The sequence below is a fragment of the Alosa alosa genome, chromosome 23 (genome assembly GCF_017589495.1).
Source record: "Alosa alosa isolate M-15738 ecotype Scorff River chromosome 23, AALO_Geno_1.1, whole genome shotgun sequence".
Taxonomy (NCBI): domain Eukaryota; kingdom Metazoa; phylum Chordata; class Actinopteri; order Clupeiformes; family Clupeidae; genus Alosa; species Alosa alosa.
In genome coordinates, this window is record NC_063211.1 from 5,457,733 (window position 1) to 5,478,381 (window position 20,649).

Here is a 20,649-nt window from a genome sequence, read left to right on the forward strand (position 1 = left end):
AATCTGAAAGGTTCCAGATGTTCACCCATTCACCCAAGACCGTCCGCCCTTTCGGTTGGTTGAAGTTCAGCTACTGCTTTTGCTCTTGGCTTATCTGTCATTTAAGACCCTCTTCCATAAAGCATTAACTTTTTTTGTTTGTTTGTTTTCCTTGTGGGGATATCATAGCTTGAAAAGACCTTTGCAAAGGTTGCCAAAGACCATGTCATTGAAGTTAAGTGCACAGATTATGTTCTTGAAGACTGGCAGAAGCCGTTGAGTCACTTCCTGTTTTCTTCACGTTACAGGAAATGCGGCAAAGCTTCAAAGAGACTCCCCACCCTGATCTGTGTTCACACAGCACTGGTCACTGTGTGTAGCTCTGCCACATTGAGTGGTGTAGGCTGGGCTAACAGTAGTGCCATTGGAGCTCTGTAGAGATCACTCTGGGGGTCACCAAATCAAACTTCCTTCCCCAAGCATCTCAATGATGCTGATGGTTCTTTGTCCGGAGCAGGGTCATCTTTTGATAGATTGACGCGTAACTTGACATTGAATTGGAATGCATTTGGAATTCTATCAAAGTAAGCTCTGCTGTTGCTTAGTGACTAGAGGGTGGTTAGGCTAGAGATGATGCATGCTCCCAGTTTAGAGAGCTCAGTGGTGGTTAGATGCATCCTTCCTGATGACGCGTCATCCCAGTTCAGAGAGCTCAGTGGTGGTTAGATGTGTCCTCTCAGTTCAGAGAGCTCAGTGGTGGTTAGATGTGTCCTCTCGATTCAGTGGTGGTTAGATGTGTCCTCCCAGTTCAGAGAGCTCAGTGATGAGCTCAGTGGTGGTTAGATGTGTCCTCTCGATTCAGTGGTGGTTAGATGTGTCCTCTCGATTCAGTGGTGGTTAGATGTGTCCTCTCAGTTCAGAGAGCTCAGTGGTGGTTAGATGTGTCCTCTCAGTTCAGAGAGCTCAGTGGTGGTTAGATGTGTCCTCTCGATTCAGTGGTGGTTAGATGTGTCCTCTCCAGTTCAGAGAGCTCAGTGGTGGTTAGATGTGTCCTCTCAGTTCAGAGAGCTCAGTGGTGGTTAGATGTGTCCTCCCAGTTCAGAGAGCTCTCCCAGTTTGAGGAGAGTGGTGGAGATGTCATCCCAGTTCATTCAGTGGTGGTTAGATGTCCTCTCCTTCCAGTGGTGGTTGATGATTCAGTGGTGGTTAGATGTGTCCCAGTTTAGAGAGCTCAGTGGTGGTTATTAGATCCGGTGGTTAGATGTGTCCTCTCGATTCAGTGGTGGTTAGATGTGTCCTCCCAGTTCAGAGAGCTCAGTGATGAGCTCAGTGGTGGTTAGAGGCGTCCTTTCTCGGGAACTCGCAAAGCTAAGTTTAGGTGAGAGAGTAGGTGTGTGAAGTGAAAAGATGCAGTCATATATTTTCTATCTCCAGTTTAGTGGAGGAAAGTGCGGTGTTCTCTGGTTCTCTGCTGGACTAGGCTGTGTGTGCGCATACATGTGTGTGTGTGTGTTTGTTTGTGTGTGTTTGTGTGTGTGTGTATCTATGTGTCCTGTGTTCACCAGGACAATGCCTGCACAGATACACAGTGCCTGGGGGGAAGGGGGGAAGGTTGGTGGTAATTTGCATGTGAAAAGGTTACATCTGTTGTTGCTTTCTAAGGAAATAGTCTATGCCCAAATCTCAGTAATATCCCATATCAACTGCCATGCTCTTCTCTTGTGTTATTGTTTTCATTTTAGCCATTATTTCTCTACACAAACTCATGTGGACATAGGGCCTACTCCGCATGGCAGAAAAAGCACGCACACTATTTTTCAGTGGCCTCATTCTGGAAACACAATGCCATTGGTTCTGGTTTGTCTGACCATCAGTGCAAGCCACCACCTTCACATTCAAGCAGTCTCAGGGAGATTTGAACATTCTAACAAAAGATGCTGTTCCGCAACAATGTAAGGTTCTAAAATTCCATGTTGAATTCAATGGACTCAGATATTCTTTAGAATGTTCATTTTCCATTGTGACGGTACCGGCTGAAGGGTTAAATAGACAGGCTCATGTCTCCAGATTGAAGATTCAAAAGGGGACCGAGCAGGACATTATAGAGCTGCAAAAGGCACAATGCCTGAAATCTCTGATGAGGATCGTCCCCCAGGCAGAGTGCGCCTGACAGGAAGGCGGTGTTATGAGAAGGAGGTGGGAGAGTTCAACTCTGGAGATGTCAACCTTGATTTGTCTCCATGCAGTCAGTGTCTCCGTGACGACACTCACCCACTCTCTAAGTTATGACTCAGAGAGCTATCTAGCTAGCCTGACGAGCCAGACCCACATTAAAATGTAGGGTCTGGGCACTCACCGTTCGCAGTGCTCAGTCCGAGGGGCGGGATAATTGTTTGTTTTTCAAATTCCCTCTGCACGCAATAGGACAGCGCTATGAGTCCCATGCGTTTCCCACCAGTGGAGCTAGTTGGCTAGTTCAAACTTTTGCCAACTTAGTAAAAGCTTAACTCGTGTCACAGTGTTCGCCAACAGCAACATCCATCTTATTTGTTTTCAAGTAGCAGGGAATTCAAGCCAAACCATTGCAACTCTGCCATCAATCATCATGTTAAGCCCGCCTAACGATTCTATACACGATTTGATTGGCCTGATAGAAGTTTAATTTTTCGAGCTCACAAGCCAACGGAGAGTTGCTAGACTAGCCCTGGAAGCAAATGTAATTTGCTGCTGCTATGGTGCGTCTAGATTTCTAGGCTACTATCTAGCAGGACTCACAGTTAGATGAAGGCATTCCTTCCTACATCCAGAGTCAGAACTACTGCAACCATACCATTTTTATCCTTCTGCCAGATTCCCGTCGTCCTCTGGACTATATATACCACGGAAGGCTCTTCAGCCTGAGCACATGCAGTATTTCCAGTGGAGCCTCAGTGTAACCACATCGTTTGTAATATTCTGTCCCTTTTGTGTTCACTCTGACTCTGAACATGTTGTTAATGTCCAACAGGGCAACTCTTTATTCACCTTTGACACACACATAAATCCCTCAGCATCTTAACGAGCTGATTCACAAGGTGGAACACCCAACCGGGGCCGTCTCAACATGTGCGCTAAAACAATAGTCGTTACAACAGAGGTGACGCTCCATTGGTAATATATGAGCTTGCTAAAGAGCCTTCTTGGAAGTGCCTGGCGTATAGGCAATTGTGTTTTAAGGGTTTATAATTGATGATTAAGGGGTTATATGTAACATAAGTGTCAAAGGTCATAGCCACTTGTAACATGCATCACTGTAATGGAGTAATGTCTTGTTTAGTTTATAGACTACTGTAATCCTCATTAGAAGATGTTTTTATGTAATAATTTCCGTCTTTCCAGTCACTTACCCCATCTAAGGAAATCGGCAGGATGTTGAGTAGAAACAAGTTAACAAATCTTTGTGTACCGTTTGTGTACCGTTTGTTTGGTAGAAACGAGTTACCAAATCTTTGTGTACTGCTTGTTTGGTTACTCTGTGGTTGTGTAATGTGGGACAGTTTCCAGTCTGTGACATCACTGCCTCTCATTCTGGCCACAAAGTTGGCTGTTAAAAAGTCCTCACCTCATCTTTGGTTTGCAGATAATCAGCCTGATTTGGCAAATATGGACTACTCTGTGGCTACATATTAGGAGAGCTGTTATAACTTAAATAAATGTTTTCGCTGAACATATAAATGTTATATATATACTTCACATCTAATGCTGTTTATGAATGCTCATCTGCAAACAGTTGAGAAGCGTTGCAAAATTATCATGTGTCCAAAGCACCTTCTGTATGCATCTTGGGACACATTCTGACTGCGTTCCAGACATCAAATTAAGGCGTTGTTCTTGTGAGTTGGCAAGGAACAGTAGCTGAGACCCACAGCTGACTGCAGAAGGTGACTTTGACTGGCTGGCAGTTTTCCAAAGATAAAATCATGTAGCGGCCTAATCTGTCATCACTGTGTGTAAGCTGCAGTTCAGCTTAGTTGAAGTGTTTGATTAGTTCAAGCGAAACCTGTTGCCATAAAAAGCTCCATGTAAGTAGAGAGAGCCGGCCGTGGGACGCATGATGGAAACGCGGAGGATCCTGATGCTGTGGCTGTTGCCGTGTGGGTGTCACACGTTTGATGAGCGCGTCAGTGTCAAATCTGAGGGTGCTGGGTGCCATGGTTACGCACCCTCCCGCTGTGTGTGAGCGAGGCTGAGAAACGGTCCGGTGGCTCAAGTGAAGTTTCAAACGTTGCTAGCTGCCCGTCCGAGGCCGAGACAGAACTTGGTGTTTATCCTTTTATGGTCAACCAGGGTCCACGGGCCCTTTGTCCTCCTCTTCCATGGCGAGTGTTTAGGACAAAATGACGACTTCAAGCACATGCCTGCCTTTTTTCACTTGCCCTTTAAAAACAGACACTCTACAACCCACCGAAGAGTAGTGCAGTAGTGAACCAGAACAAGAGAAAGCAGGAGCTGTCTGTGTTGTAGTTTTATGTAATAAACAAGAGAATTTAAAAGGACAGAACTATCAATCTCTTCTGTTTGCTGTAGGTTTTCAATGCAATGCTGCATTTATCAAAATGTGATATGACTGCAACTGGACAATCTGGATTTATCTGATTTGATTTGTCTCTGCATGACTCCAGACAAAGATAAACTTGCTTGTGGTCAGGCAGTGGATAAACCCACAAGATCCTCATTTCACTAAATTCCCCCTCCATGAATGAAGGCTATATCTATATATATATATGTAAAGCATAGCTTTAAAAAGAAGTGAAACCAGCGCGTGTGCTAGATATGCCTTTTGGTAAAGACTCAAAACCCGTCAGTGTCTCACCCAGTGACTTAGACAGTCAGTGGTCTCTCCTCACTAAAAGGATTGCGTCAGACATTGCATCAGTTAGTTCTGGGGTGCACTAGCTAGGCTACCCTTATGTGGAGGCAAGGCGAGCCAGCCTGAAAACGAGCTCTGTTTGCACGAGGGTGCGTGTGCAGAACTGTGTCAGCGTCCCGCTGGGGTTTAGCAGGGAAAGCTAACCCTGTCCTTGTGTCCCAGTTCATGTGAGTATGAAGCCTTAAAGGGCCTTCAGAAGCGAGGCCTATCCTATATCTGGCACTGCTCATTGTTCTCTGTGCTAAGCCTGAGTCCACAGAGAACTGGGATAAAGAGAAGGAGTTCCAGTTTAACGTAATGGAACTGATGGAAATAGCTGTGTTCCCTTCTTGCTGTCTCCTGTTCAGACATGCCAAAGCTGAATGGGATTGTAGGGTTGCATGGCAGGTAATAACATTTCTATGGATTTGGTTGTGCTATTTGCGCTGTTTGATTTGGTTGTTGTCAGTTGAAACGACATTGGAGCATCCAGGGAAAAGCCTCTATGTTCTAAAAAAATCCTCCTAGTCTATCATAATCACATCACCTCACTTTGCTGTTTGCTGTGAGATCACATCATGTCATCCTTTCAGGGTTTCCTGTTAAAATATGGTATTAGACGAGTAAACTTCTTACAGTGTGATTTGGTCCGCCCACTTCCCTTCACCATGAAGAAAGCAGCTTTTGTGTACAGGCCTAATCTTATAACGCCTGGAGTACTCTGTGCATAAACATTAGGCTAAGTAGTATTACATTACAAATTATAGGCCTACACAAGCAATTTTTCTTATCTGTGCCAAGGATGTTCTGTTTGGTTGTTGTTTGTTTTCCCCTCTGTTTGTTAGTTTGTCTGTCTGTCAGTCATGCTTGGATGTGTTTGTGCCCCCAGGGAGCAGAAAGATAACCTATTACATGCTTTACTGTTAGCACATACGTCTATGTTATTGTTTTATCAAATATTAATGTTCAAGTTTTGTCTGTCAACTACAACAACTGGGCGGTCCCCCCCATATAGCAGGGTTCCTACGCAGTATGGAAAACCTGGAAAAGTATGGAATTTGCCCTATAATTGACGTGCCCTATACCTAGCACTGCTATTTTCGGCTAAAACACTGGTAGACTTTTTTGATTTTGTAAAAGTTACCAAGATATGGATACTGCATTATCCGAACTGTTATTGCAAACAAATAATACTGTTTACGGTGATTTCTGAGGCCTCTGCCAGCAGTGCACTAGTCTCCAACATATGTAGTATGCTGTATCAAATGTGAGTGCACCTTCCAACACAGCACTTCCCCATCGAAAAGTATCCAACAATGGGCAAGTGTTTTCTGAGGGCTAACAAGTTAATAATAAACATTATTATACAGCTCTTCACAATGCTAGTAGAACACTCCATTGACAATGTCTAGAATATGGTCAGAAAAATCTACCGAGAAGTTTGAACATTTGAGTATGGAAAAAGTATGGAATTTTGAAATGGAAAATGTGTAGGAACCCTGATATAGGGTCAGGCGTTTTGAGTGTTTTGTTTTGAGTGATCGCCTAAAGGGTCATTCGCCTAAAGGGTTATCGTTCTTGGTGTGAATGACCCTTAAGGCTTGATTAATAGTCTGTTCAAGCCAGAGGCGCGTGAACACACCTAGCTACACTATGGTTCGGTGTGTACTTGCATAGATAAATGTGTTTTTTGCATAGACAAATGTGTGTTTTTTGCCTATTTTGTGATGAGGTCATTTCATCCTCATCACAGAATGCCACGCACACCTGATGATGTGCCAGACACACTCTGCTCATCTCCCTCCAGCTCCATCAGCACTTAGGACTCCTATCAGGACCGGGTCTGTCACAATAATTACAATATCGACTTAGCATACAATATATGCCCATACCAACGCTAACTTCTGCCAACCTTGATATCGCCCAACATTTTTGTTTAGTCATTGGTCCTCTATTTGTTTTAATTTAACCTAACCTTATGGGTATAGTAGTGTGTTTTGGTGTCTCCAAACTTAGTATTATCCTTTTGCTGTTACGCATACATCTCTTACTCTTAAGTGGCGCAAACTGTATCACCCAGAGTGTTTGAGCTGGGATTAAAAAACTGCAGTTGCAGGTTGAGAGAGGTATTATTGTGTCATTATAGTATGTATATGTCGTTATAGTAACATTAGCCTATGGCAATAATATCATTTATCACAATATTTTCTGAGACAATATATCATCCAACAAAACGTTGTTATTGTGACCGTTCTAATCAGGACACTCTCAGTTCGCCGATGCTAAAGTCGGGGCAGAAATTAGCCGTTGCAGAGAGATCCTTGAGGACTCTGTGGCATAACAACAACGTTTATGTCTTTTGGCAGCGTCGTGACTTGTCCCAGAGTGACTCGAGAGTGCTGTGCGGTCCCAGACTGCCTTCGGCGATGCCTGTCAGTTTGGCTTAGGCCTGCACTTTCCCTAACAGCCTCATACAATTCACAACTCCTCTGACCAGCATACTCGAGGCTGACCTAGTGAAAACACTGGTTGGAGTTTATGATGTAGCAGTGCATTGAACCCTTCTGTCTTTAGTTGGGTTGGATGCAGAGTGAAAACACTGGTTGGAGTTACTAATGCAGCAGTGCAGTGAACCCTTCTGTCTTTAGTTGGGTTGGATGCAGAGTGAAAACACTGGTTGGAGTTACTAATGCAGCAGTGCAGTGAACCCTTCTGTCTTTAGTTGGGTTGGATGCAGATTGCTGGGCAGCTGGTGGGGCGAGATGAAGATGCCTCATTCTCTGGTGTGCTGAAGCTGATGACTGCCAGATTGGACACACTCTTTATTTTTTCTTATCTGTTTCTCTCTCTCTCTATCTCTATCTCTCTTTCTCTGCTCAATTTCGTCTGATTATTGTTTTAAAAAACGCAAATGGCATAATTGCTCATTTTTCAGTCTGAGTTGAAAGTTCTGTCCAGCAGGGTCCTGGCACTGTCCATGTTCTCAGCCTCCCCCTTTCTCTTCAGTGGGTTTTGCGGTCTCTGCGGAGCTGAAGGAGGTTCAGAGCTGGGCAGCCAAAGACCAGTACATTAAACTCCAAAGCAGCCGTGTGCAAAAATGGACTCACTCTCCACATGAAATCTGCCCACTCTCCAACTGCGATTCAGTCACTCACCATATTGTTCACTTTCAGCTGCAGTGTGGGAAAGAGGGAGAGATGGGGGGCTATGCAGGAGGAACAAGTGGTAGCACATTTAAACAGAACGCCATCAATGCATGTGAGAGGACTAGAAATAGAGGGGTGTTTCTGTGTGTGTGTGTGTGTGTGTGTGTGTGTGTGTGTGTGTGTGTGTGATCGTAGTGAGTGGCTCTTCTCTATAATATTTGGCTCCTCATAACTGTGTGTGTGTGTGTCATCCGAGTGAGTGGTTCTTCTCTAACATTTGGCTCCTCAGAACTGGGCTTGGGTGAGTGAGAGAGAGAGAGAGAGAGAGAGAGAGAGTGTCTCTGTGGCACAGACACGTGCTCGGCTCTTGCCATGCAGAAAGCAATCTGCCAGGCGCATGCTGGGCACACCACCCATGCTCTTACATGAAAACACACACGCGCACACACACATGCTCTCACATGAAAACACACACACACATACTCTCACATGAAAACAGACACACACACACACAGTCACACACACACATACACATACTCTCACATGAAAACACACACACACATGCTCTCACATGAAAACATACACACACACACACAGACACACACACATACACATGTGTGCTCACAGATGAAAACACACACGCATGCTCACAGATGACAACACACACGCGTGCTTGCTCAGTCAGATTCCCAGTGAGCATCATCAGCCTGCAGTTGTTGTGTTTAGGTGCGTGCATGCCGCGTTTACTGTTCCCAAGTTTTAAAGTGCATTTGTGGGGGAGCATGCCAGTACTCCACGTTCTCTACTGATGCCTGCATGTGATCAACATTTAATGTGGCCTTATGTGTCTTTACATGTCTGCCCTTCATCATTCATCTCCAAAAGGAATTTTACATCAGGGACAAAATGCTCCTCCTGGCAGTGAATTGATCAGCTGGTGTGTCAGTGAGTCAAGATGGTTATGGTTATGGATTTGGCAGACGCCTTTGTCCAAAGCGACACATAAATACAAAACAACATAATATTTAAAATTGAACAGGGAACAGATTAGAATGTTGGTCAAATATAATAAGGAGAATAGTAATAATAAACAACAATATCAATTAAATCAATAGCCTAATAAAATAAGCAATGAAAATGAGGGGAAAAGCAATAATAAAACAATAATGATATAATGAATAAAGATGCAAACTATCAAGTCCACCACATTCTTTGCTCTTATGCCAGGAAGTTCTAGGCAAGACGGTGGGCCAAGGGGGAGATTTTGTGTTTTCAGACGATGTGTGGTGGGTGAGAACCCAGTTTTTTTTTTTTTTTTTTTATGTAACCGCTATGCTGTTCCCCCTAGGTTTGTTTTTTTAACCCTTAAAGGAGTATGGGAATGTTGAGAAATGAACGTTCTAAAGAATATCTGGGTTCATTGAATTCAACATAGAATTTTAGAACCTTCAATTGTTGCGGAACTTAGAACGTTCAAAAACCTACACCTTTAAGGGTTAAGACTGCTGGGCTTTACATACGGCTGGTCTCTCGTTGTGGCTTACAGTGTCCGGTGTGGTGGGTGTGCAATGCACTCGTGCGTCTGCATTATGGTGCAGCAAGCCCCAGGTTGTTGCATTGAGGTTTTAAAAGCATGTTTTGCAAGAGGTCACATGCAGAACCCACTTCTCACGTTTTGAGCAAGCAGTTAATTAACCAGTTAAAAAACAGTTAATTACAGTTAGTAAGAAAGTGAACAACACACACACAAACACACACAGAGAGAGAGGGAGAGCTGTACTGTTATGTTTAGACTGCTCACACAGCTTTGTGCCTACATGTATGTCAGTCTAAGCCATTTTTTAAATGTTCTTCTTTATACATGTACACATGGTAGTTCTTATTCTGAAAGCGCAGCACAACACTTGTGGCATCAGTCTGCTTAGTTTCTCATCAGATTTGTATTAATCTTCCTGAGTGAAAGATTACCTCATTGACACGGAGTATGGTGCTTGACTCAGAATCTAAATGTACAGATAAGGTTGTTGACGGTTGAGGCTGCGAGCTGTGTGTTACAGAAAATAAATAACGACAGATAAATTAGGCTCGTTTTTTTCATAGCTTTCCAGCCTCGTCACAAAAAATACAAAGAATTAAAACAAAACTGAACTAATGAGGTGTCTAAAGCATGCTCTGTTGTTTCTACACTGCCTTTGGGTATACTCCCCTCTTCTCTCTCTCTCCATCTCTCCATCTCTCTCTCTCTCTCCATCTCTCTCATTTTCACATCTGGTGATATAGCACAGAAATGGTAATTAGGGTAAAGTCAGAACAGTCTATTTTTGACCTGACGGCTCATTGAGAGTCCAACTTAATTGAATAAACTCTCCATAAACAATAAACGAAGCACCTGCGGGTTATAAATGGCTACCATTTGGGTTAGAGTCTGAGTCTCAATCCTATCCACTGCTTGGTGATGGCACAACCCAAAATAGCCAAATTGGTTCAAACCAAAACAATTCATTGGGGAATGTTAAGCCTACTCTTTTAGAACTTTGTTTCCCAGAGTCTCTGGCTCAGTAAGACAGCACGTACTAGGCTAAGTATAAGTATATATACTCTTTTGATCCCGTGAGGGGAATTTGGTCTCTGCATTTATCCCAATCCGTGAATTAGTGAAACACACCAGTGAACACACAGTGAGGTGAAGCACACACTAATCCCGGCGAAGTAAGCTGCCTGCATCAACAGCAGCGCTCGGGGAGCAGTGAGGGGTTAGGTGCCTTGCTCAAGGGCACTTCAGCCGTGCCGACTGGTCGGGGTTCGAACCGGCAACCCTCCGGTTACAGGTCCGAAGTGCTAACCAGTAGGCTGCCCCATAGGCTATGTGTGAGCTGAGCTGTGATATAGAAACCAAGCTATGGAATCCCAACCTGTTCTTCACATCAGAACAGTTTAAATGGGAAGAGCCTGGCAAAATGCTAACTGTAGCCCCGCGGTTAAACGAGACCATGAAACATAAATGTGGAAACATAAATTCCCGTTTAGTGTCTAGAAAATATCAGGAGTTCATACTACCAGCCTATAGAATCCCAACCTCAACTTCACCTCAGAACAGTTTAAATGGGAAGAACCTAGCCAATTGCTAACTCTAGGCCCCAGGTTAAACAAGACCATGAAATAATTAGATGCAGTTGATTCCTATGGAAAAACAAATTCTGTCATTTTGTTCACACATAGGGTCCAGCCCGCCTGGTTAGTGTCTAGAAAATATCGTGAGCTCGTACTATGTGTCTGAAAACAGTTTGAGTTTCACTTTTTGTTTCACTGTCGCTCACGCTGTCTCTTGCTTTGTGTTTTGCTCTCTTCTCGCAGCCTGGTTCAGAAGGAGCCGTCTGACACTCGTGTGGCGTAGCCACCGGCTCGCTCACACACAGGAGGTCGTGTGTGTGTGTGCGTGTGCCTCCTTATCATCGGATAACCCCTGAAGTGCCCGTCCGAACAGGATGTCTGCAAGAGAGAGAGGTCAGCGACCTCAGCGCCCGTGGTCAGTGTACAGGGCGAGCACGTTTGACCTCTCATCAGAGATGATGGGGCTTGTGCTAGCAGGTAAGAAGTCTGCTTTGGGATCTGGAGAAGGCCTCACAGCCGAACCATTATCCAGTAAAATACATTTGAAGGCAGAGTGCGACATTTTTCTTCTTCATTTTAAGTTTATGTCCGGAGGTCAGCACCTGGTTAATAGTGTTTTACTAGTGTTTAATCGTGCGTTACTCTCTGTCTATACAAGATGTCAGCTTTACTCCAGATGAACAGAGTGCCAAATGCACCTAACACCTTTGTCTCTGACTCGTGTCATATATGGCATTTTCTGGATTTTTTCTGGACCTTTTGTTACACAGAAAACACCCACATTTGTTTTCTGTTCCTCCTGTTCTGGGAACTGGGGCACACTGACACAACTTTACAAGTGAATTCACTGTTCCTAGCTGTCATCTGCAGGATGTTGTTGTTGCAGACTGTCACCTTACCTTGTTTTTGTTCTTTTGTATGTAGGAAATGGCTTGGACCCAGATGAACCTGTGCTCGAGTTCAGTCTTGGTGAGTGGATGGTGGTACACAAACGTCACAGTATAGAAAATCTATACACACATCCATACATCCATCCATACATACATACACATCATCTGTGGGGGGTCTGGGATGCTGGACGTAAGTCGGCAACGCTGGGGTGTTGTAGTGGTGTGTTGCCATGGTGTGTTTCCATGGCGCACCCCCTCTCTCTTGCTGCACCTCCAGGAAGATGCAGCAGAGAATCCTGGGAAACTAACAGCATGTGTCTCAACTCCCCTATGGCTGTGTGTGCTGCAGTGGTTGCCTCGCCACGTGGATCTGAGGAGACACATGGTTGCCTGGGGCCCTCTGTGACCAATGTGTGTTAGTGAGTTAGAGAGCGCTGGGGAATTGTTGAACACTGAGGAGCTAGAGAACAGAGGAGAAGTAAAGTGGAGAATATACTGTATATCCGTGGGAGCTTGTTTCCCTGTTGTACCTTATGCTCTCTAGCAGTAGAATTCTGTCAAAAGCGAAGGTGATTCACATCCAGCATTTAAAGATTCTGGTGTTTAGTTGAAGCAATTAATGGGGGGGGGTCTAAGCATTTTAGCAACCATACATTTGTTAGCAACCATACATTTGTTAGCAACCATACATTTGTTAGTAACCATACATTTGCTTTTCTGATGGTAAAAGGGTTTTTCTTTCCGTGTGTGTGTGTGTGTTCTAATAGCCTGCGGTGAGCTCATCACACCATCTCTTGACCGCAAGCCCAACACCTTTGTGGCCGTGAGTTGCACCACACCGCCTCAGGCCTTCTGGACCAAACACGCTCAGACAGAGATTATCGAGGTGAGTTAGCTCACTCTGCTAACCTTAATCCTTCAAACACGCTCAGACAGAGATCATAGAGGTGGGCTAGCTCGCTCAGCCAACCTTAAAGGAGTGGTTCAGGATTTTGGACATAGAACCTCATTTCCAAGTTAGCAAGTGTGATATTTATCAGTGGAGACCGTTTTCAACACGTTTCATCCAGTCCTTCTAATTGCAGAGTTCGCAGGTGCTAGGCTAGCGCAGGTCATCGGTATGTGTTAGCCTGCCACTAAAAACAGTCTTACCCACTCCAAAATACACCCGAGGCAAATTCCAGACAATCGATATCGTAAATGTCTGTGTTGATAGAATAGTGTAAGAAATACAACTACCCTCCCATCGCGTTGCAATAGTTATACTTTGTTCCCTGAAGTTGGTAGTAGGTATTTAAGCAAAGCAGCGGCGGACTGATATTACCAAAGCTACTACAAGGTATCTCCATTGGAGTGCGCTTCTCTGTTTACTTTTTGCCGCAGTACTACTAACCGGAGCAAGTATAATTCCGCCTCTGCCAAGAAACTAGTCCCTCAAAATGTGATTCGATCATTGAAATGCAAGGATAGAATAATGTTAGAAATAAAACTATCAACACAGACATTTACATCGATAGTCTGGCGTTATAATTTATTTGCCTCGGGTGTACTGTGGAGTGGGTAAGACTGTTTTTAGTGGCAGGCTAACACATACTGATGACTTGCGCTAGCTTAGCACCTGCAAACTCTGCAACTAGAAGGACTTGGAAATGAGGTTCTATGTCCAAAATCTTGAACCACCCCTTTAATCCTCCCAACACGCTCAGACAGAGATCATAGAGGTGAGCTAGCTCGCTCTGTTAACCGTAATCCTCCCAACACACTCAGACCGAGATCATCGAGGTGAGCTAGCTCACTCTGCTAACCTTAATCCTCTCAACATGCTGCCAACTCTATCAACACCATACACTATCTCCTGGTTCAAGCAGCAGTATAGAGTATTGGTCAAAAACTAGCAATTTAACTGCTGAAAAGAAAAGAAAAAGCATTAGTAAAAACATTACTAACAAAGAAATTAAATAAAACTTGCTGGCATGCTGACACATTTTGAAAATATAGTTGGCTTGGCAATGCCATTCTGTGGCAGAATTTCTGCATTTTCACTGGGTGCTCTGACTCCACAGTGCCAAAGCCAGTGCCAGTGCCATAGGCAACTCTTGCCTCTCCGCTGCCATCTCTGCCAGAGCCTCCAGCTATTTTAGACAGACCAGATCAGGCTCTTATCTAGATGAATGGGGAGAGACTCATAATTCCACATACAATGGTCAAACAGACATGAAAAACAGACCAGAATAGCTGTGGTCATTTTTTAAGTTGGACATTAACGGCATAAGCAATGGTTCAAAGTTCAAGACAATTCTTCAGGTTTAAAGCCCAAGACTGCGCAGTAGTAAAGGTTGTAATCAACAGAACATTCAGGTTAGACACATCATTTATGCCTTTTCCAACAATCTGATTGGCTCTATATGTAGCCAATTTGTTTCGTTGCACCTCCCCTGTTCATTTCTCGGTCAGTGGTTTGTCTTATGGTGTATCTATCTTCGTTACAATAACTTATGTCATTGTGAGTCGCCTTGGACAAAAGCATCAGAAACATCTCAAAAGCTTAGGTGGCTAATTTTAGAAAACAGCGGGTGTCTGTCGGTCACAAAACTAGCGGTATGTATCCTAAAAATTGATCGGAAGATGGTACCAGTTCTAGTTATTGGTAAAGTGGCAAAATTGTTGCATATTGTCTCACGGACAGATTAACGCCTTGTAACATTTCCCTCAAGACAATGACCTTGGTTTCCCTCCATTGCCTCATAAGGCTCTTGATCAGCCTCCAGTGACTAAAGAAACAGGCTTCCCGTCTACCCCAGAGTTAGATAACAGGACACATCCACTCCTCTTTTTTTCTGGAGTAGATGGCAAGTAGGCTAATTTCTCAAAAAGCTGGCGTGCTCCTGTTGTGTGGTGGCCCCACCCTAATGTCTCCTCTGGGTCTTCCCCACCCTAATGTCTCTTCTGTGTCTTCCCTTCGCAGGGCACCAGTAACCCGATGTTCTTGAGCAGTATTGCCTTCTTCCAAGACTCCCACATCACTCAGCAGACGCAGGTCAAGCTGTCTGTGTACGACGTGAAGGACCGCTCTCAGGGCACGGTCAGAATCCCCTCGTTTGTTTTAGCCTGTGACAGATATTGATTGATGTTATTTATTCTTTAATCTTTTTTTTTTATTATTATCACCCTATTACTTTTACTGTTTTTATTTTAATATTTTACTTTAACAGTACTATATATTGTTTTGATTAGCTGCTGTTTTCTGATTTCTACTGATGACACACATTGACAGCACATTGAACTCCCTTGGTACGAAATGCAAATAAAATGCAAATAAAACTGCCTCGCCTTGCCTTGATGTAGCATTAGTTGTTATCTAAGCTCTCCTCTGTATTGAATGTTATTCCTCATTTGTGTTATTGGCTTTGGATAAAAGCTTCTGATAAATGAATAAATGGAAATGTGAAAGATGATGGTTTTGTAATGCAGATGTGTAACCTCTATGTACACTGAGACTCACTTTAAAATGTCATAAGGAGATTTTATTGCCTGAAGCATTCTGCACAATTCTTAACAGCAGTGTTGACAATATTCATAACAACTGTTGTTAAGAATTGTGCAGAATGCTTCAGGCAATAAAATCTCTAACACTATTTGACAGTATTCATAACTGTAAATTGTTGTCTGTGTCTTTGCACAGGAGCCTTGTACTTTCTTGTGAGTGTATTTATTTAATTAGTAACTCATTTTCTTCCCCCCTTCCCTCTCCTCTCTTCCTATCTCTTACTGACACAGATGTATTTATTGGGCTCAGCACTGTTCACTGTTAAAGAGCTCCTTCAGGATAAGGAGCACAGATTACACCTGACGCTAAGGTACAACAACTGGGTATTCTCTCTCTCTTTCTTTCTTTCTTTCTTTCTTTCTTTCTTTCTTTCTTTCTTTCTCTCTGTCTCTCTCTGCCTGTCTGTCTGTCTGTCTGTCTGTCTCTCTTTGTCTGTCTGTCTTTCTCTCTCTCTCTCTCTCTCTCTCTCTCTCTTTCTCTTTCTCTCTAAGATAAAACAGCTGCTCTCTAACTCTCACAATAGCTGAGCATCATTTATGGATTTTTTTTATGGATAATGTGATCATGTTTATCCATTATTTTTTACCGATAAACATTTCCATGATCTGTACTCTGTGAGTTCTCTGAAGTTGTTGTGCAATGATTCAGATTGTAATTCAGATGACCTCATTTTAATTATGGACTGTGTCGGCACTGCATTGGCTGTTCTCAGGTCAGCGGAGAACGAGCGCGTGGGCAGCATTAGCCTGGTGGCCCCGCAGATGGAGGAGAGGCGAGACCAAAGGACGCCCGTCTCACGGTTACCAGACACCATAAACGGCAGGGTGAGCCTCCCCCACCGTCAAGTGTATTAGAAAGGAAAGATCACGCTGTGCTTTCACCAGAGGCCCTTAATTACTGTACACTCTGTCCCTCTCAACACCTTAGTGAAGAATATGTTAGTGAGGTAGAGAGAGGTGTTCTCTCTATGACTGAGTAGAGAGAAGAGAGAGAAGTTGTCCGTGTGACAGGGCACTGAACACTGCTATGAGTGAAGACCGCAATATGTGCTCATGTGGATTTGTGTTGTATTTTGTTGTTGACATAGACGGTTCTCCCTGTGGATGAGAGCTTGACAGAGTCCTTGGGAGTCAGATCCAAGTATGCATCCTTGTGCAAAGACACATTCCTGCGATCAGGTAAAGCTTCTGTTTCTTTTGGGAAATCTTTCTTTTGGGAAAGTGAAGTGGGCAGTGATGGTTGTGCTAGTTAAAGGAGCTCTAAGCGATGTTGGGTAACGTCACTTCTGTTGACGTTCAAACAAAACAGAGAGCTAGCTCGCCCCTCCTCCCCCTCCCTCCCATGCAACTCAAACGGTCTTGAACACGCATCTCGTCTGTGATTGGCTGGAACAGTTTCTTATCTTTGATGGTCCAGGCTGGACCAGGTTGTTTTTGTTGCCGTTTTTGGAGCCCTGGGCTGTCCACAGAGGTCGCGTTTTTTACATTGTATTCAGGGTAACAGGTAACTAGCGGATGGTGAGGAGATGTTTGTTGTATGTGACAAAAAAATGTTTCAGCTTAGAAACTGTGTAACATCGCTTAGAGCAAAACAAACAAACAAACACACACACACTCACACACTCACACACACACACACACACACACACACAAAAAACACACACACACACACACCCTCCCTTCTGTGCCTTCACCAGGAGTCCCTATCTGCAGCACAATGCTACACAATCTTATGCAAAACTCCTCATTATCCCACTACAGAGACACCAGGGTAGTCGCAGAGACAAACTATTCATAAAGTAGACAAGACGTCTGTTCAACAAAATTATACTTTTAGATGGTCTTGCAGATTGCAGATGGTCAGTATGTGTTAGAGCAGGGTTTCAGGTTCGATTTCTCAAACCTAACTTCCAGCTAAAGCTACCATTAAAAAACGCCACCAGACATATACCAAGTTATAACCATGTATAATATGAATAGTCTCCACTAGAGCTGATATGTGTAAAGGGACTGTCACCAATACCTAGATGACATGTTCATGTGATGTTTTTGGTCGTCAGTGTCACCAATACCTAGATGACATGTTCATGTGATGTTTTTGGTCGTCCTTTAGTCATCATTGTCACCAATACCTAGATGACATGTTCATGTGATGTTTTTGGTCGTCCTTTGGTCATCAGTGTCACCAATACCTAGATGACATGTTCATGTGATGTTTTTGGTCGTCCTTTGGTCATCAGTGTCACCAATACCTAGATGACATGTTCATGTGATGTTTTTGGTCGTCTTTTGGTCGTCAGTGTCACCAATACCTAGATGACATGTTCATGTGCTGTTTTCGGTCGTCAGTGTTTGGAGGCACCATGTCCCGCATGTATCGCTTCCCCACCACGGACGGAAACAACCTGCGTATCCTGGAGCAGATGGCCGAGAGCGTGCTGTCTCTGAACGTCCCTCGCCAGTTCGTCAAACTCCTGCTGGAAGAGGACACTGCCAGGTGAGAGTCTAGCTTTAGCATCCACCTGTCCTGTGCACATGTGTCAGGACCCGTGCAGACTGGCCAGCACATACCTGTGAAGTGAGAGAAGGTGCTCTCACATTCTGCTAAATGAAATTTTAATCTTTTCGATTCTTGGTGTTCTGCGTTGAGTTAGACAAGGTATCATCAAATATTCTTGATTACTTAATCAACAAGATGTTCCTTTATGTGTCTCATAAGAAGATTACAGACTACAGAATGCACATATATGAATATCTGGATGAATTTCATAATGTTTATGTGTCTGTGTCCTCAGAGTGTGTGAGCTTGAAGAATTAGGAGAGCTGTCGCCCTGCTGGGAGAGCCTTCGAAGGCAAATAGTCACCCAATATCAGACCATCATTCTCACCTACCAGGACACTCTCAACAACCTACACAACTACAAAGGTACGAAGCAGTCACATTAACTAGCCTAATGCTAACACCTACCAGGACACTCTCAACAACCTACACAACTACAAAGGTACGAGGCAGCCACATTAACTAGCCTAATGCTAACACCTACCAGGACACTCTCAACAACCTACACAACTACAAAAGTATGAAGCAGTCACATTAACTAGCCTAATGCTAACACCTACCAGGACACTCTCAACAACCTACACAACTACAAAGGTGCGAAGCAGCCACATTAACTAGCCTAATGCTAACAGTGCCCTTTGGCAACACCAGTTAACTGTGGCAGTTTGCCTGAAATGACCGCTAACCTGGCTAATAAGCTCCAAGGACACTGAAAGATGTCTATGTTTGCTAATATAATTGCACTGGACAATGGCAGGCCTCTCAGTGCCTTGCTTCATTCCAAGAAAGAGTTGCATGTAAGAGTTGACCGTTGCCATGTTGGGCGGTGATATGTAGTGATTAAAGAGCCATAAAAGTTGTGGCTTCAATTCCTAATTGCCACGAGTTTCTCTGGAGAGACTGGCACTTGTAATGGTTGACATATTTAAGTCACTTTGGATAAAAGCATCAGCCAAATGAATAAATAAAATAACATAAAATAATATTAATAAATACTGTACACTTCTTATGTGTTCTAGGTCCTTCGTTCAAGGCCAGTAACCTAAAGGCAGAGAGGAAGCTAGAGTTCATGCCCACTAATCTCCATGTCCAGCGAATGAGAGTGCAGGACGACTCTGGCTTTGGTAAGATTGTCCTCTTTCTGCATCTCTCTCTCTCGCTCTCTCTCACTCTCTCTTCTCTCTCTTTGCTCTTCTCTCTCTCTCTTCTTCTCTCTCTCTCTCTCTCTTTCTCTCTCTCTTCTCTCTCTCTTTTGTATTATATGCTCTCTGCACTGCTGCTTATGCGGTGACCCACGCCCTCCTGACCCAGGTGGAAGTGGATGGGCTCTTGTGATTTAAACTCCTCATACTGGGTTCTTGTTGTTTAATTGAGGTTAGGAGATGAAAGGCAACATATAAACAAGGTTTTAGGAGGACCATTACTCTTCCATACACACACACAAACACATCTCTGTATCTCTCCATTTTCCACAGCTGGTAAAAAAAGGACCTGTATCAGATGTGTGTCCTCTTTAATGAGCTTAAGTGGTGGGTGGGCTCCGAGTGGTCAAAGGGTCGGAGAGGATGTGTGGTCGATGGCGGAGACCTACGGGGAGGCTACGCCGGGCATGTAACTGAAGCGTTCCGTTTATGGAGCGTCTGCTTCAACAAACAGCTTCTACTGTAGTCAATGAAACTGGCTACACCAGACGTGATAGCGGTGTGTAGAGCTCTTCAGTTGTGGACCTGACGTAGCCCGGGTCTTCCAGTGGAGGGTGGTGTATGGTGTAGTAGCCGCTAACTCAATGGTTGCAAGTTGAATGGGGAAGTTGAACAGGAGTGTCCTTAATGGGCCTCTGTTTCATTTCTTTTCTGAATGCCACAGATGGTTAGTTCTCTTCTTCTTTTCACTGAGGGGTTTTTAAAAGTCCATTTCTTTTGGTTTGGTGTGTGTGTGTGTGTGTGTGTGTGTGTGTGTGTGTGTGTGTGTGTGTACACAAGCTGTACATTCACAGTATGACGTATTGCCAGTAGTTTTAACTTGATGTCTTAGCAACACTAATATCAGTGAATTAATCTCAAAAGCAGGGTAGAACCAGTCGAAGCAGAAGTGTGTATATGGATGTTTGAGAAGGGTGTGTGTGTGTGTGTGTGTGTGAGAAACATTGCTTCAGGCTGAACAGTTTCATGTAGTCCTCTGTCCCTGCGCCTGTAAAAAGTGAGAATGGTGTTTCTGGCGGAGAGCCACGAGGCTCAGGGCTCCATATTAGGACTGCTGCTCCACTCTCCTCTCCAGTCTCCCCTCAAGAAACCATGACCTGTGTGTGTGTGTGAGAGTGTGTGTGTGAGGAGTGTGTGTGTGTGTGAGAGTGTGTGTGTGTGTGTGTGTGTGTGTGTGTGTGTGTGTGTGTGTGTGTGTGTGAGTGTGTGTGTGTGTGTGTGTGTGTGTGTGGAGTGTGAGAGTGTGTGTGAGAGTGTGTATGTGCGTGTACATGTATGTGTGCGTGTGAGGGGGTGTGTGTGAGTGTGTGTGTGTGTGTGTGTGTGT

At 44.0% G+C, this 20,649-nt stretch overlaps 1 protein-coding gene across 10 annotated transcripts in view; it reads left to right on the plus strand.

Annotated features, from left to right (window-relative positions):
• inpp4ab (inositol polyphosphate-4-phosphatase type I Ab) overlaps nt 1-20,649 on the plus strand; it is a 46,809-nt gene that overhangs the window by 4,738 nt on the left and 21,422 nt on the right. For all 10 annotated transcript variants that reach the window (XM_048234375.1, XM_048234379.1, XM_048234381.1 and 7 more), the window contains exons 2-11: nt 11,368-11,601; nt 12,049-12,093; nt 12,782-12,900; nt 14,980-15,096; nt 15,792-15,871; nt 16,274-16,385; nt 16,649-16,739; nt 17,910-18,057; nt 18,356-18,486; nt 19,140-19,244. In XM_048234375.1, coding sequence (XP_048090332.1) covers nt 11,499-11,601; nt 12,049-12,093; nt 12,782-12,900; nt 14,980-15,096; nt 15,792-15,871; nt 16,274-16,385; nt 16,649-16,739; nt 17,910-18,057; nt 18,356-18,486; nt 19,140-19,244 — 1,051 coding nt within the window. In that variant the 5' untranslated portion in view covers nt 11,368-11,498. The remainder of the gene's footprint in view (nt 1-11,367; nt 11,602-12,048; nt 12,094-12,781; nt 12,901-14,979; nt 15,097-15,791; nt 15,872-16,273; nt 16,386-16,648; nt 16,740-17,909; nt 18,058-18,355; nt 18,487-19,139; nt 19,245-20,649) is intronic.